We start from the raw sequence: 13,371 nt of genomic DNA, 5'->3' as shown, positions 1-13,371 counted from the left end.
GCTGCTTCCAGGGGGATCAGGGAGCAAGGCTGGAGGTTATGAGGGCTGACAGTCTCCTCAGGACCTCACTTCTCTCCTGCTCCCCCATAGGAGGCTGTGCAGAAGGTGTCCGCCAGACCATGAATTGAGCACTAGCTCTGGATTGTTCATGAGCACAGTGTGAGGTGTGCTGAGACCTGCCACCCAGCAAGCTCCTCCCCTCCCTAGCACTGAGGACTCCCAGAGAAGATGGGGAGGAAAAAGATTCAGATTCAGCGAATCACTGATGAGCGGAACCGACAGGTGAGAAGTCTTGACAGGTCCCACAGAGTGGGCAAGGGCAAAGAGCTGCTGCCTTCTGCCTCTATCCCCTTCCAAGTTCTCCAGGAAGGCACCCTGGAAGAGGAGGAACACTCAAAGCTGTTCTTAAAAAGGAAGGAACTGAGTTGGGAGGTTCTCCAGCTCACAACAGCTCTTGGAACCCTGCATCCCAGGACTCCTAAATTCATCTGCCACTACATCCAGATGGACTCGTGTCCCCACTCTGGAGCCATATGAAAATTTAGGCCATGTCTGAGCATCCCTATATCCCCAGGGGAATTCTTCCCCTCTTCTCGCCCCAGAAAACCCTTCTCTCTCCCAGTGATCTCTTCAAAGACCCAGCATAGTGGAGTAGTTTGGTCCCTGGAAATTAGTTCCATGCAGTTTGTTGACTCTAGGCTGTGTCTTGGCTGAGTGTTAGTAAAGGGGTGCTATATTGTCCCTCCTGAAGCTAGAGAACTTGACTGCAGGGCTTGTCATCCTGAGAATGCCAGCACCCCATGAGCAGGGACCATGTAGCCAGTTGCCTGGTAGGTGGATAGTCCCTGGCAGAGCTTGACTGTCCTGGGCCTGACCACCCTGCCGTCCTTGCAGGTGACATTCACCAAGCGGAAGTTTGGGTTGATGAAGAAAGCGTACGAGCTGAGCGTGCTGTGTGACTGTGAGATTGCGCTCATCATCTTCAACCACTCCAACAAGCTCTTCCAGTATGCCAGCACCGACATGGACAAGGTGCTGCTCAAGTACACTGAGTACAACGAGCCGCACGAGAGCCGTACCAACGCTGACATCATTGAGGTAGGCCCCGTCCACACGCGTGGCCTCGCCCATGCATGCACACCCGCACTCCTTCTGTCTGAGTGCTCCCTCTGTGCACAGACCCTTACAACCCAAGGAGGAGGAAGGAGCAGGCCAGAGCCACTCTTGTCGCCTTGTCCTCTCTGAAAGTGTGTCTTCTGTCTGGCAGGTGCTCTGTCTTCCGTCTCCCTCTCCCTTTCTCTGTTTCCCCTCTCCCTCTCTTGGTCTGTCCCCCCCCCTTTTTTTTTTTTACCTCCCTCTTTGTTTCCATTTCACCTCTCTGTTGGGTCTCTGTCCCTTTCTGGGTCCCAGAGTGGCTCCATTTGCTGTTTCAAAGAGAGTTGTCATTGTGAACTGCTAAAGGACATGAGCCTTGGAATTCAGCTCTAGCCTTGGCCGGCCACGTGGCCTTGGGCAGGTGGTTTGGGCTCTCTAGTCATAATGCTTCCTCCTCGAACTGGGCCCATGCATGCTTTAAAGGACACCGCGTGAATAGAATGAGATGACCAGCGCTTGCCCTTGGTCCAAGAGGTGTGCACCTTGAGCTACCCAACCTGTGCCACAGACAGGGTGCCCAGGGAGCCACAGGCTGCACCAGAGGTTTGGAGAGGTTTCTGTTCAGAAAAAAACAGAATCACCCTAGCTAGAATATACAATTGAACATTGTTTTTTGAAGACAAAGCTAGCATTGGAGAGGGCAGGTTTGGGGTCAGTTGCAGACGTACCATGTTCCCCCCCACTTTGTTCAGGTCAGTGTGGTTGGTGTCTAGGAGAAACTGACCTCTGGCAGGGAAGATATGGGTGGTACACAGGAGGAGCTCAATAACAGCTGGTTCCCTCTTTGCTTCCAGTTACTCTGTCTCTGCCTTTCTTTTGCCATTCTTCCCAGCAGAGCTCAGGGATTGGGATGGGCCAAGCCACCCCAACAATGTTACCCCCGAATAACATGCAGAGCCCTTGGTAGGTGGGAGGGACAGGACTGGGAGATGCTGGGTCACCCCCCCCCTTTTGGAATCCTGGGGAATGGGTGGGGATGGGTCTTGGTGGGGCTGGGAGGACCCTCGGCCTGCTGTGCGGTTACAGACCCTGAGGAAGAAGGGCTTCAATGGCTGCGACAGCCCGGAGCCCGACGGGGAGGACTCACTGGAGCAGAGCCCCCTGCTGGAGGACAAGTACCGGCGCGCCAGCGAGGAGCTGGACGGGCTCTTCCGGCGCTACGGGGTGAGCCCTACTCATAGTCTCTCTGTCGGCCCCCTCCGGCCCCTCCCCCCAGGCGCTGCACAAGAAGCACAGGGAATGTGAGAGCCCCGAGGTGGACGAGGTGTTTGCCCTGACCCCCCAGACGGAGGAGAAATATAAAAAGATAGACGAGGAGTTTGATAAAATGATGCAGAGTTATAGACTGGCCGTGAGTAGTCGCATGGAGGAGAGCCTCCCTGTGGTGCATGGTGTGGCTTGGCTCCCGGCCCGCGGCTGCCTCGGATGGCTGCTCTGCTCTGAGCCATGCTGGGGCTGTAGTGACCACTGAAGAACCCCCTGCCTCGGCCATGATGAACCTGCCACCCTCTGGGGGATGGAGGGGCATGTGGGCTGAAGGGGCCTGTTGCTGGCACCCCACCCCCGCCCCCATGAGATGTGTGTGGAGAAGACAGGAGTATAGAGAACGTGCTCTTTTCCAACTTCATTTTTGGGACCCCCATCGCCCCATTTGGGCCTGTTACGATGACCCAGCTTCTGGCACTCATACTGTTGAGGGGAAGGCAGTGAGGTGGGGCGCAGGCCTTTCCCTGCTGTGTGTGACTTGAGGTCTGTCCTCAGGGTTCTAACCTGCTCCCTGTGTGTCCTGCCTGGCTGAGGACTAACCCACCTCCACTAGGGAGTGTCTCTGGTCCTGTGTGCAGCGAGGCCGTAGCTGGATCCCCACTGGTGTTCCTCCTTGGTGGGAGTGACAGGCAGGATTCCAGGAGGGCCCAGGGCAGAGAGCTGGAGCTGCCAGCCCCAGAATGGGCAGCCCGGACACTCAAAGAAACCCTTGCCTTCCCTCTGAGGCATTGTGGGCCGAGGGTAGGGCTTGGCCCAGACTAACGTGCCCCCTCCATCTTTCTGTCTAGTCAGCAGTCCCGGCCCCCAACTTTGCCATGCCTGTCACGGTGCCCGTGTCCAACCAGAGCTCCTTGCAGTTCAGCAACCCCAGCAGCTCCCTGGTCACCCCTTCCCTGGTGACGTCATCCCTGACGGACCCACGGCTCCTGTCCCCTCAGCAGCCAGCACTACAGAGGAACAGCGTGTCTCCCGGCCTGCCCCAGCGGCCAGCCAGTGCAGGTGAGGGGGCTGGTGAGGGTGCAGGTGAGGTGGAGAGATGGAAGGGTGCTGGGGTCTTGGGGAGTTTTGCCCTTCACCCACATATGCAGCATTGCTCTCCCCCTAGTTGTGTGGCACTTCCTCCTGGGATCTCTTCTTATTCAGCCCCACACACTCTGGGAGGAGGAGGGCTGACAGCTCATGATGATTCTGCTTTTCCTGCAGGGGCCATGTTGGGAGGAGACCTCACCAGTGCTAACGGAGCCTGCCCAAGTCCTGTTGGTGAGTGCTACTGCCCTTCCACCTGGGGGGAAGGGGACCGGCGGCCCACCCTGGAGCCTCAGGGGCCCAGGACCCAGAAGGACCTAGATTAGGGTCAAAGCCTCAGGCCCCTGGAGCTCATTATTGTGGCAGTGATTGATATGGATGAGCAGTGGAGAATCAGGCTTGGAGGATTTGGGGAAACAGACTTTCTAGTTGGAAGAGAGGATCTGAGAGCTTCTAACCAGGGGTGCCCGGCTGAGATTGGAGTGGGAGGTGAGGATGCATAGTGCTGCATGCATTGTGATAAGCACAGGTCACACATGCGTGCATCTGTGGTCTCTGCTCTGACAGAATCCTTCAGACACCACACATGCTCTGAGAAGCACACCCATGCAAGTCACGGAAGAAGGGCAGCTACCATCGTTCCCCACCCAGGCAGCTCACAGCCCCTCCTGCCCTATGCTGTTGTCCAGTTGGGTGACTGACTGTGAATGTCATTATTGACGTCACCCTGACATTCCTGCCATTCTCAGAGTGATCCAGCAGTTGGGATGGAGGCAGCCACACACAGGACAGCCGTGTGCTCTTAGGGGACAGAGCAAGGTGGCATTGCTGACTGTAGCTGTCTCCACATCCTCAGCCCTTGGAATCCACTGAGTAGCCTGAGGTGCCATTGAGTTATGAGGCACTAGTTGTGTGCAAGGATCAGGAACCTGTGAGAATGGGTGAATCCGCTCCCATTTGCGCTCCATCAAGAGTCCCAAAGCAACACTTGCAGGCCTTGTGAGAATAGTGGTGCATCAAGACCCAGATATGCAGTGAGAAAAAGGCAAGTTAGAGCCCCAGCATGGTCTCCAGCCAGCCGTGTAACCCTGGACAGGTCACTACACCTGTCCCAGGCAGGCTCACCCAGGGCTATTGGGCCAGGTTAATGTGAGGATTAAATGAGATAGCGCAGGTGCAAGAGGCCTGTGGGGCGAGTGTGGGAGGTGGCTGCCTGCTCATTGTTACTTGTCTGCTTGTGGTGGGTGGCTGTTTGAGCTCACCACGCCCTGCAGACCACCACCTCCCCAGCTGGTGGCCAACAGAGCACTCCCAGGGGCCAGGGAGCTGGTACCTCTGGGAGGCTAATTCCAGGCTGCTGCCCCTTCCCCACGTGGGCCTCGTGGGTCCTGTCCCAGGCAGACATTGGGAACTGAGATTACTGCACCTGCTGCCCATGGATGCTAGAGAAGAGAAAACATTCACACACAGAAGCATGGCTATAGAAGGACCTCATGACTGTCGCTGGGCCCGAGGTCATGTGTGCTTTCTGGTTCTTGCCACTGGCCTCAAAGCATCCCATCATGGATACGTTGGAGGCAGGGAGACAGAGCCAGCAATTTGGGAGTGAGGGGTCTGCTCCATTTCAAGAAGGAAAGCTTTAAGAATAGCAGTGCAGTGCCCATTCCCAGTCTGGCCATAGGTTCAAGAGGTCCCAAGTGACCCAGTGGGCAAGTGGAAAGTGGACGGCTCTAAGGACTCTAAGCCCATGTTCTCCTTCCCTTTGTCTCCGCAATTGTCCAGGGAATGGCTACGTCAGTGCTCGGGCATCCCCCGGCCTCCTACCCGTGGCCAACGGCAACAGCCTCAACAAAGTCATCCCTGCCAAGTCTCCACCCCCACCCACCCACAGCACCCAGCTCGGAGCCCCCAGCCGCAAGCCCGACCTGCGGGTCATCACCTCCCAGGGAGGGAAGGGGTTAATGCATCACTTGGTGAGTCGTGGTGTATATCAGGGACTGGGAGAGTGGGGAGGGGGTATGGGCAGACCTGTGGTGGGAGAGGCAGAGGTTAGCTAGCAGGTGGGACTTCCTTAGGGAACACAGGGATGAGGCTTTGCACGGGTTCCTTTTTGCCTGAGGTTGGAACACAGAAGTAGCAGCAGCCAAAGGACAGGAGATGGGTGGAAGGCAGCATCTGATGCAGAGGAATAGGCTCTGTCGTAGCAGCTGGAGGTCTGGGGAAGAAAGCAGAGGATTTTCTGGAGGTGTAGCCTGGGCTGCAACCTGATGGAAAAGTTGGTTAGGAAGACGCTCTCTGTCCATCACAGGGAGTGCCATCCTATTCCTAAGCCAGAAGGTGGCTGGGAGTGGGGTGGGAAGGGCTGGGGTGGGCAGAGGCTAGTGGCTGAGGCCTGCCTTTGGTTTTGTTTCTGCTCTCAAGACTGAGGACCATTTAGACATGGTAAGTGAGGCCGTGAGTGAGATGTCTGCCTCTGGCTCTGCTGGCTGCTCTGGAGCCCCCAGCATGATGGATGTGTGTGCCCTGTGCTCTGGCCTTTGTGTGTAGTGGGTATGGTTTGGTTGTTTACCTTTAGCTCTGTTCAGTGCTGAGTAGGATTCAGAGGTGAATGGGGCAGGGGCAAGGGGTAAACTTGCATGTGTGTGTAGTGGTGTGTGTCGGGGGGAGTTGCTTTATGTAATATTGCTTTCATTCACACAGCCCTTTCTGTGAGTATGCATGTGTGCAAGGTGGAGGGGGCCAGCCCCTGGCCTCAGAGGGAGCAGAACTCATGGGCCCCCTGACCCTGCTCAGGCCCGCTCCGCGTTCTTGGAAGCCACGACAGGAACCTCTTTTAGAAGAGTGATGCCAGCTGGACAGTGAAGTTGGTTTTCTAAGGGAAGCCGAGGCTCAAACCAAGTTGGCCTTCTCCTTGGGGACTTTGCCGCCTTCCTGTGTTATTGTGCTTTCCCCTAGCCTCAGCCAGTCTTGGGGACCCTCAGAGGCATCCTCAGCCCCCATCTCACTCTGGCACACCCAACCTCAGCCTGGAATGGGGCAGGGGCTCCTCCCTCCCCAGCTTCCTGACAGGAGGCCAGAAAAGGCTGGAAAAGGCCCGCAGGCTTTGGCGGCCAACACGGCGGCAGTTTCGCCCCAGTGTGGAGCTGGAATAAACAAGTGACTCAGCGGCAGATGGAGCTGACAGCCCCACACACGTGTGTGCATACACGCAGGCACACGTCACGCCAGGCCCCGCATTCCCTTCACAGACGCCAGCGTGCTTCTGCCGGGTGTGTCCCGCAGTGCCGTGGCTGGTGGGGGGGCTGGTCTCTCCGTTCTCTCCTCTGCCCCAGGAGACTGCAGCCAGGCCTTCCTCTTTGCACATGTGGCGATGTGAGTCAATCTGTGTGCGCACCATTCTCTCCCCATGAATGCATCACCCTGCGTGTTCGTGTGTGTGTCTCTGTGTGTCTTCAGTGGCTTCTTTTCTAAGGCAGTCTTGCCTTGACCTTGGGATTGCATATGCCAGTTTGACCTTGGGGTGGAGGGCCAGCATGAGCAGTGCACCTGCCTGCCACCTCCTGACAAACAGTTTTCTCCCACAGAACAATGCCCAGCGCCTTGGGGTCTCCCAGTCCACCCATTCACTAACCACCCCAGTGGTTTCTGTGGCAACACCCAGTTTACTCAGCCAAGGCCTCCCTTTCTCTTCCATGCCCACCGCCTACAACACAGGTAAGTGGTCACTCTACATATGTGTGTGCACTTGGGCTTGGGGCAGGAGAGTGACCAGAGATGGTGTCCCTTGGGGAGGACCCTGTTGAAGAAGACTGTTGATTTGGGGGTGCCCCACCTCAGTATGACTGTCAGATTAAATAAATAAAAGCATTAAATGCTCAGTTAAATTCAGATTTTAGATAAAACAAATTTTTTTTAATTTAAGATTTATTTATTTATATTTGAAAGGCAGAATTGCAGAGAGAGAAGGAAAAACAGAGAGGCCCTCCATCTGGTCACTCTCCAAATGGCTGCAGTGGCCGGAGCTAGGTCAGTGTGAGGCCAAGTCAGGAGCTTCATCCGGTCTCCCACACAGGTGCAAGTCCTAAGGACTAAAGCTACCCTCCACTGCTTCCCAGGCCATTGGCAGGGATCTGAATTGGAAGTGAAGCAGCCAAGACTGCAGTTAGCACACGTGTTGCTTTACCCACTATGCAACAATGCCAACCCCCAATTTGATTTATCACAAAGGCATTCTTCTGATAAAGGGTGTCCTAAACACACTTATGCTAGCACACTATGCTTTGTTTCATCTGAAATTCAGATTTACCTGGGCATCCTGTCTTTCCTGATGTTGGCTCTAGTGAGGGGAGCAGGCCCTGCCCTTTGCAGGCCTCATGTCTGAGGGGTAGACAGGGAGGCTCACCATGCACTAGACTGGGGTGGGGATTGGGAAGGGGACAGAGTCAGCTCAGAAGGACTTCCTGGACGGTGGAGAGGTCAGTTGTGAACCAGAATCTGGGTCAGGGGACTCTAGTTCCAGATAGAGGATTAACAAAGGGGTCTGGTGTGGGCTTGGCAGTCAACCTAGGAGTACAAGAGGAAGGAGGATGCTGAGTCACTCACGGGCCCAGGAAGAGCCTCCAGGCAGAAGAACTCAGACAAGACTGCAAGAGCCCTGTGTCCCCCAGGGCTGTCCTGGCCTGTATCGCCCACTCATTGCATATGGGAACAGTCTGTGATGCTCTGGCCTTCCTTCTGCACTCCAGCTTGCTGGGAGACGGCTTGTCCCCTGTCTCTGGCCCCGTGTGGCCTGGGAGCTGGGCTGTTGCCAACTGTAAAGACCACTGCCTGCCCCCAGGCATTCATGAGTACATGGCATGTGAATGATTGTGTTAAGGTTTCACCTGTGAGGAACACTGAATAAACCAGAAACAAAACCCCCGAGCGTCCCCAGGGCCTTGTTTGCCCCCACGGGGCACAGCCCCTGGGCAGGTGCCTGTAACACAGTGGGCTGTGGCAGCTTGAGTGCCAGAGGACCACTTGTGTGGTAGGACCAGATCGTGGCATTTGTATAGATTTTACGGCCCAGGTTGCTGCAAGCCCTGTGGTGTGTGTACCCAAGCGTGGCCCCACCACAGGTGTGATGTCCTTGTGGCCCAGGAAGGACTGCCTCAGAAACTGCATCTGGGAGTTGGTTCTGTTCTGTCAGAGGAGTCGGGGGAAGGGCAGGAGGTCTCGGAGGATCTTTTGGAGGAGGGGGCTGGGGCGAGGCTGTACTTTTCTGGAACAGTGATCTGCTAGAGTGCCCCACAGTGGTGGTTTCCTGAAGGAGGGAAATTAGTTGTCAATGAACTGGGCGTTCAGCAAGGCCAAACTTGGAGGCTCTGCTCTGCAAGAGCAATTTCTGCCCCTGCCCCTCACCACCCACTGGGGTGTGAAGCCCCATGAGGAGGTTGGCGGGGATTTCTCACATCCTCCCAGGCACCAGTTCCTCCTGTTTCCTGAGTTGCTGAGGGACCTCAGCTTAGATAGCAGGTGTTTGCAGGTGACTCTGGGTGCATAAACAAAACATCAGCGAACACACACACATTGCTCTTTGGTTGGTCACTGTTTACACTCTCTGGCCCTGGTTCAAGTTCCGGCTGGGGTTGATCAGCTGTGGGAATGTCTCAGCTGAGTGCTAGGCCTAGCTGCTTGTGGACACATTGGCTGAGGTCTGCCTGTGGTTGCTCTGCGAGTCCCACCCAGGGGGCTGCTGAGGGGCCTAGGGGCAGAGAATAGGAGGAAGGGCTGAGAGTGAAACTTTGTCCATTCATTTCCTGAGAGACCTTGGGAAGCCACTACAAGGTTCTGAGCTTGACTTGGTTGTTTGTGAAATCAGTACTAAGAACAGTAGGTTCTGGGGCCCATTCAGTTCCATTTTTGAAGCATAAGCTGAAGCATCTTGGAGCTCCTGGCCAACATGATAAGCTTGGGGTCTGGTCTGAGCTGTGCAACTGGCTGTCTCCCCAGCCTGGGGCACACCCCTGAGACCTGGCCTGCAGAGTGGTAACCTGAACCAGGCAGGCTCAGCCCAGCACTGTCCTGCATGCTCTTGCAGACATGTGTGCACCCAAGGGAGGATTACTGCCTCCATTTTACAGGCAGAGAGTAAGCACTTGCCCAAGGTCATACGGCCTCTAAGTAGAGGGAGCCAGGAAGTTTGACCTGGTCGGTCACTGTAATCTTCCTGCTCTGTAATACCAGCTTTCTTCCACACAGAGGGCTGCAGCAAATGATCCCCCTCCAGGGCACAGCATCTCAGCAGCGTCTTCTGGGTTGCCTGGGGGACACCTCCCACCAAGCCTGCCCTCCTGTGCAGTGTGAGGCATCACGCAATGGATGCCCTTTGAGCTGTGAGGTGTCCCATGAGTCTGTTTCTCTGTGATGGCACAGACATGGTCTTTTCTTCCTTGAGATGAACTTTCTAGAAACATGAGCACCAGGCAGGTCTGTCAGGACATTGGCCTGTGTGCTCCCAGTGTGGAGCCCCTTGTGTAGGACTGGGTGGCAGACATGGGCTACTACCTGTTTTATGTGTTGTTGGTCTATAGGCAGCCTGGGAGCTATGCCGCAGACAGTGTGGCTCTGAGCAGTTTGCTCCCGAGGCACTGTGGGCCTGGCATTTACCACGGCTCCTCATCACTTCAGAAAGGCAGCTGGAGACTTGGCAGGTGGAGAGATGACAGATATGTGTTAGGCCTTCATGGCTGACCTCTTTTACTCTTCCTTTCTCCCCCTTTAAAAAAAAATTGTCACCATACAAGTGATAGCTATGTGTGACTTTTTCTTTTAAAAATTTAACACTTGAAAAGCCACCTCTGTCTTCATTCCATTGAGGAAGAAACAACCCTTTACCTCTGTGTCTTCACCAAGTCAGGCAGTGTACTTGAATTCCTCGTGCCCAGACACTGCCCTACCCTCATATCAGGGATGTTCATCCTCTCTTTCTCCTCGCAGATTACCAGTTGACCAGTGCAGAGCTCTCCTCCTTACCAGCCTTCAGTTCGCCTGGGGGGCTATCGCTAGGTAACGTCACGGCCTGGCAGCAGCCCCAGCCACCACAACCACAGCAGCCACCACAGCCGCAGCCACAGCCTCCACAGCCACCGCAGCCACAGCCGCCTCAGCAGCCACCACAGCCACCTCAGCAGCAGTCCCATCTGGTCCCCGTGTCGCTCAGCAACCTCATGTGAGTGCTTGTACAGCACGTGGGTGTCAGGGATGGAAGCGCGGTGGTCCCCTGGAGAGCTTGGGTGTCCTTGAGGGTGGTCTGTGCTCAGCAGCCACCCAGGGTCGGGGCCCTGGACCGCAGAGGGTGACCTGAGCTAGGAGCGAACTGACATTCCTGTTTCTTTTCCCTCCCTTTCCTTTGACCCACCCTACACCCCCCACCTGCCGGCTTCTGGTCCCCCATGTTCCCCTCCTCCATATTCTCACTGCCTGCTCTCTCACCCTCCATTGTGTGGCCTCCCGCCCTATCGCCCACCTTCAGCCCGGGCAGCCCCCTGCCCCATGTGGGTGCAGCCCTCACGGTCACCACCCACCCCCACATCAGCATCAAGTCGGAACCCGTTTCCCCCAGCCGGGAGCGCAGCCCTGCGCCGCCCCCTCCAGCCGTGTTCCCCACTGCTGCCCGCCCGGAGCCCGACGACGGCCTCAGCAGCCCGGCCGGGGGAGCCTACGAGACGGGGGACCGGGATGATGGCCGGGGGGACTTCGGGCCCACCCTGGGCCTACTGCGCCCAGCCCCAGAGCCCGAAGCCGAGGGCTCAGCTGTGAAGAGGATGCGGCTCGATACCTGGGTACTGTAGCGCCGCCCCTCCCGCCCGCCAGTGTCAGCTGCACCCAGGGACTGTTGTTTCTCCCCACCAGTGCCCCCAGCCTGTTGAGTCTCCCCCTTCAAGGCTTATGGCCAGCTCTGCTCCCACCAGCCCCTCCTCCCAGCCAGCAGGAGTCCTCCTGCTCAGCGGCTCTCTCCCTTCTCAGCCAGCCCTGTGGGGAGAGGAGGGCGTGGGGGGTCCCTGTAGCCTGGGCCAGCCCCTCACGCCCCTTCTCCATCTCCTCTCTCCACAGACATTAAAGTGATGGTTCCCACTCCCCTCCTCTCAGCCTCCCCGATGAAGAGTTGACAATCTCACCGCCCACCCCTCCCCACCCTGGGCTCCTCCCGCTCGACCCCCACTTCCTTTCTTGTGCTCCGTGTCCTGTTGACGGTTACATTTGTGTATAATTATTATTATATTATTATTATTATTATATTTTTTTTTTAATTTGGATTCTCGCTTTGGAGAGGGGATGCTGTCATCCCCTCTTTATCTCCACCTCCCACCATTTTCACTGGCTGGGGGCTCTCTTTTTTTGCGGGAAGGGGGGGACACTTTGCACGTTGTACACATATGCTGCAGGAAGGGGGTGGGGGCCCAGTAGGCTTCTGGGAAAGGACAGGTGCCGAGCCCTGCATGTGGGATCCTCCCACCCCATCCCCCAGATAGAGGGAAATAACCAAAAAATTACCAAACAACAGCAACAACAAAAATCCTACACAATAGACAGAAATCCCAAAGTTGACCTGATGAGTAGGTTTGTGTTTCAAGGGGGAACGCGAGGCACAGGTTCTGAACAGGATCTCTGGTCCTGGGTATTCCTCTGACTCCAGGCATAGTGGGGCAGAGTGCCCGGGCCTGTGGGCACACACACAGGACATGCTTGCTGACCCTGGTGTGTGCCGCCTCTCCATGGGGTGTAGGTACTGGCTGAGCTTCTGGGTGAGGACTGCTACCTGCCTGGGAGTCCAAGGCTAGAGGGCAGGGTAGCCAGGGTTGCAGTGGGGCCTGTCTGGAAGCACATTTGGAGAGAGAGAGAGCCATGAGGAGAGGGCTGGGAGTGGGGGAAAGGGGTTGTTGTAGAAGGGCTAGGCCAGATATGAGCTGGACCCTCCCTCCCCCAGCTTTTCTCTTAAGATAATACAGTGCAATAGCTCCCCGGCCCTCACTGGATGCCAGCGGCCCAGTGAAGTTGGCCTCAACGTGCAGGGAGAATCGGGGAGAAGAACTTGAGTGAGGGGGCTGGGGATGGCGTTGGAACAGGTCTTGTGGCATTGGAAGGCTGGAGCCCTTCCATGGGACAAGTGCAGGGAGGGGACTTGATGTGCCAGGGTGGACTTCAGCAGCTCCAGGTCCCTACAAATGGGGCCCATCCAAGAAAGGGGGGGCCACCACCCTAGCTCCTCCGCCACCCTCTCCTGGGCCCTTCCTACAAGTTCCTTCTGCTCCTGATCCCTGCTCTTGGCACCCTCACCCCCCCTCGGTCGTCTCGCTACCTCCTTGTCCCACCACCTCCAGGCCGTGTCCCACCTTCCCTCTTGGCTACTGTAATTGTAAATAGCGACCTTTGGAAAATGTTAGCGGTGTACCAGTCCAGGAAACTGTTGTTGTTGTACTGATATGAAATGAGAATCTATTTTTGTCACAGTATATTGTAATAATAACGACTCAAATGGCCCGTACTGTCCAGAGAAGATCTGCTGTTGTTCTTGCTCCTCAACACCCCCCACACCAAATCTGTTCCCCTCCTGCTGCCTCCTCAGTGGGGGCAGGGGGCCGCATCAGAGATCAAACTAGAGGGGGCAGGCCCCAAGGGGCCGGGCCTGGAGCAAAGGGACAGGCACGCAGATGTGGGGCCGGATTCCTCCATGCAAGCCCAGTGCTCTCCCTTAGGGTACAGCACTTCCTCGGGCATCCTCCCAGTTGGTGAGTAGAACAACAAGGCCTAGTGTGTGTGTTAGACGACCGTCCTCCATGACCTGGCCTTGCACAGTATTCTGACACTTGGCACAGGGAAGGAAGCGACGCAGATGGATGTGTGTGACCACGCCGGCCGGCCCTGAACAGATTCAGGGGGGCG

At 56.3% G+C, this 13,371-nt stretch overlaps 1 protein-coding gene across 4 annotated transcripts in view; it reads left to right on the top strand.

The window, feature by feature from the left end:
• Nucleotides 1–13,014, top strand: part of MEF2D (myocyte enhancer factor 2D) — a 28,384-nt gene extending 15,370 nt beyond the window's left edge. The window contains exons 2-12 of one of the 4 annotated variants that reach the window (XM_040999374.1): nt 91–282; nt 895–1,098; nt 2,182–2,319; nt 3,210–3,420; nt 3,625–3,681; nt 5,230–5,420; nt 5,869–5,889; nt 7,032–7,161; nt 10,426–10,657; nt 10,961–11,270; nt 11,542–13,014. In XM_040999374.1, coding sequence (XP_040855308.1) covers nt 229–282; nt 895–1,098; nt 2,182–2,319; nt 3,210–3,420; nt 3,625–3,681; nt 5,230–5,420; nt 5,869–5,889; nt 7,032–7,161; nt 10,426–10,657; nt 10,961–11,270; nt 11,542–11,553 — 1,560 coding nt within the window. In that variant the 5' untranslated portion in view covers nt 91–228 and the 3' untranslated portion in view covers nt 11,554–13,014. The remainder of the gene's footprint in view (nt 1–90; nt 283–894; nt 1,099–2,181; nt 2,320–3,209; nt 3,421–3,624; nt 3,682–5,229; nt 5,421–5,868; nt 5,890–7,031; nt 7,162–10,425; nt 10,658–10,960; nt 11,271–11,541) is intronic. The other 3 variants (XM_040999377.1, XM_040999376.1, XM_040999375.1) reach the window with 3 other exon arrangements.
• Nucleotides 13,015–13,371: the final 357 nt, after the last annotated feature.

This window comes from Ochotona curzoniae, unplaced genomic scaffold (assembly GCF_017591425.1).
Source record: "Ochotona curzoniae isolate NIBS_2020 unplaced genomic scaffold, NIBS_Ocur_1.0 scaffold_1037, whole genome shotgun sequence".
Taxonomy (NCBI): domain Eukaryota; kingdom Metazoa; phylum Chordata; class Mammalia; order Lagomorpha; family Ochotonidae; genus Ochotona; species Ochotona curzoniae.
This window is presented reverse-complemented; position numbering and strand designations above follow the sequence as displayed.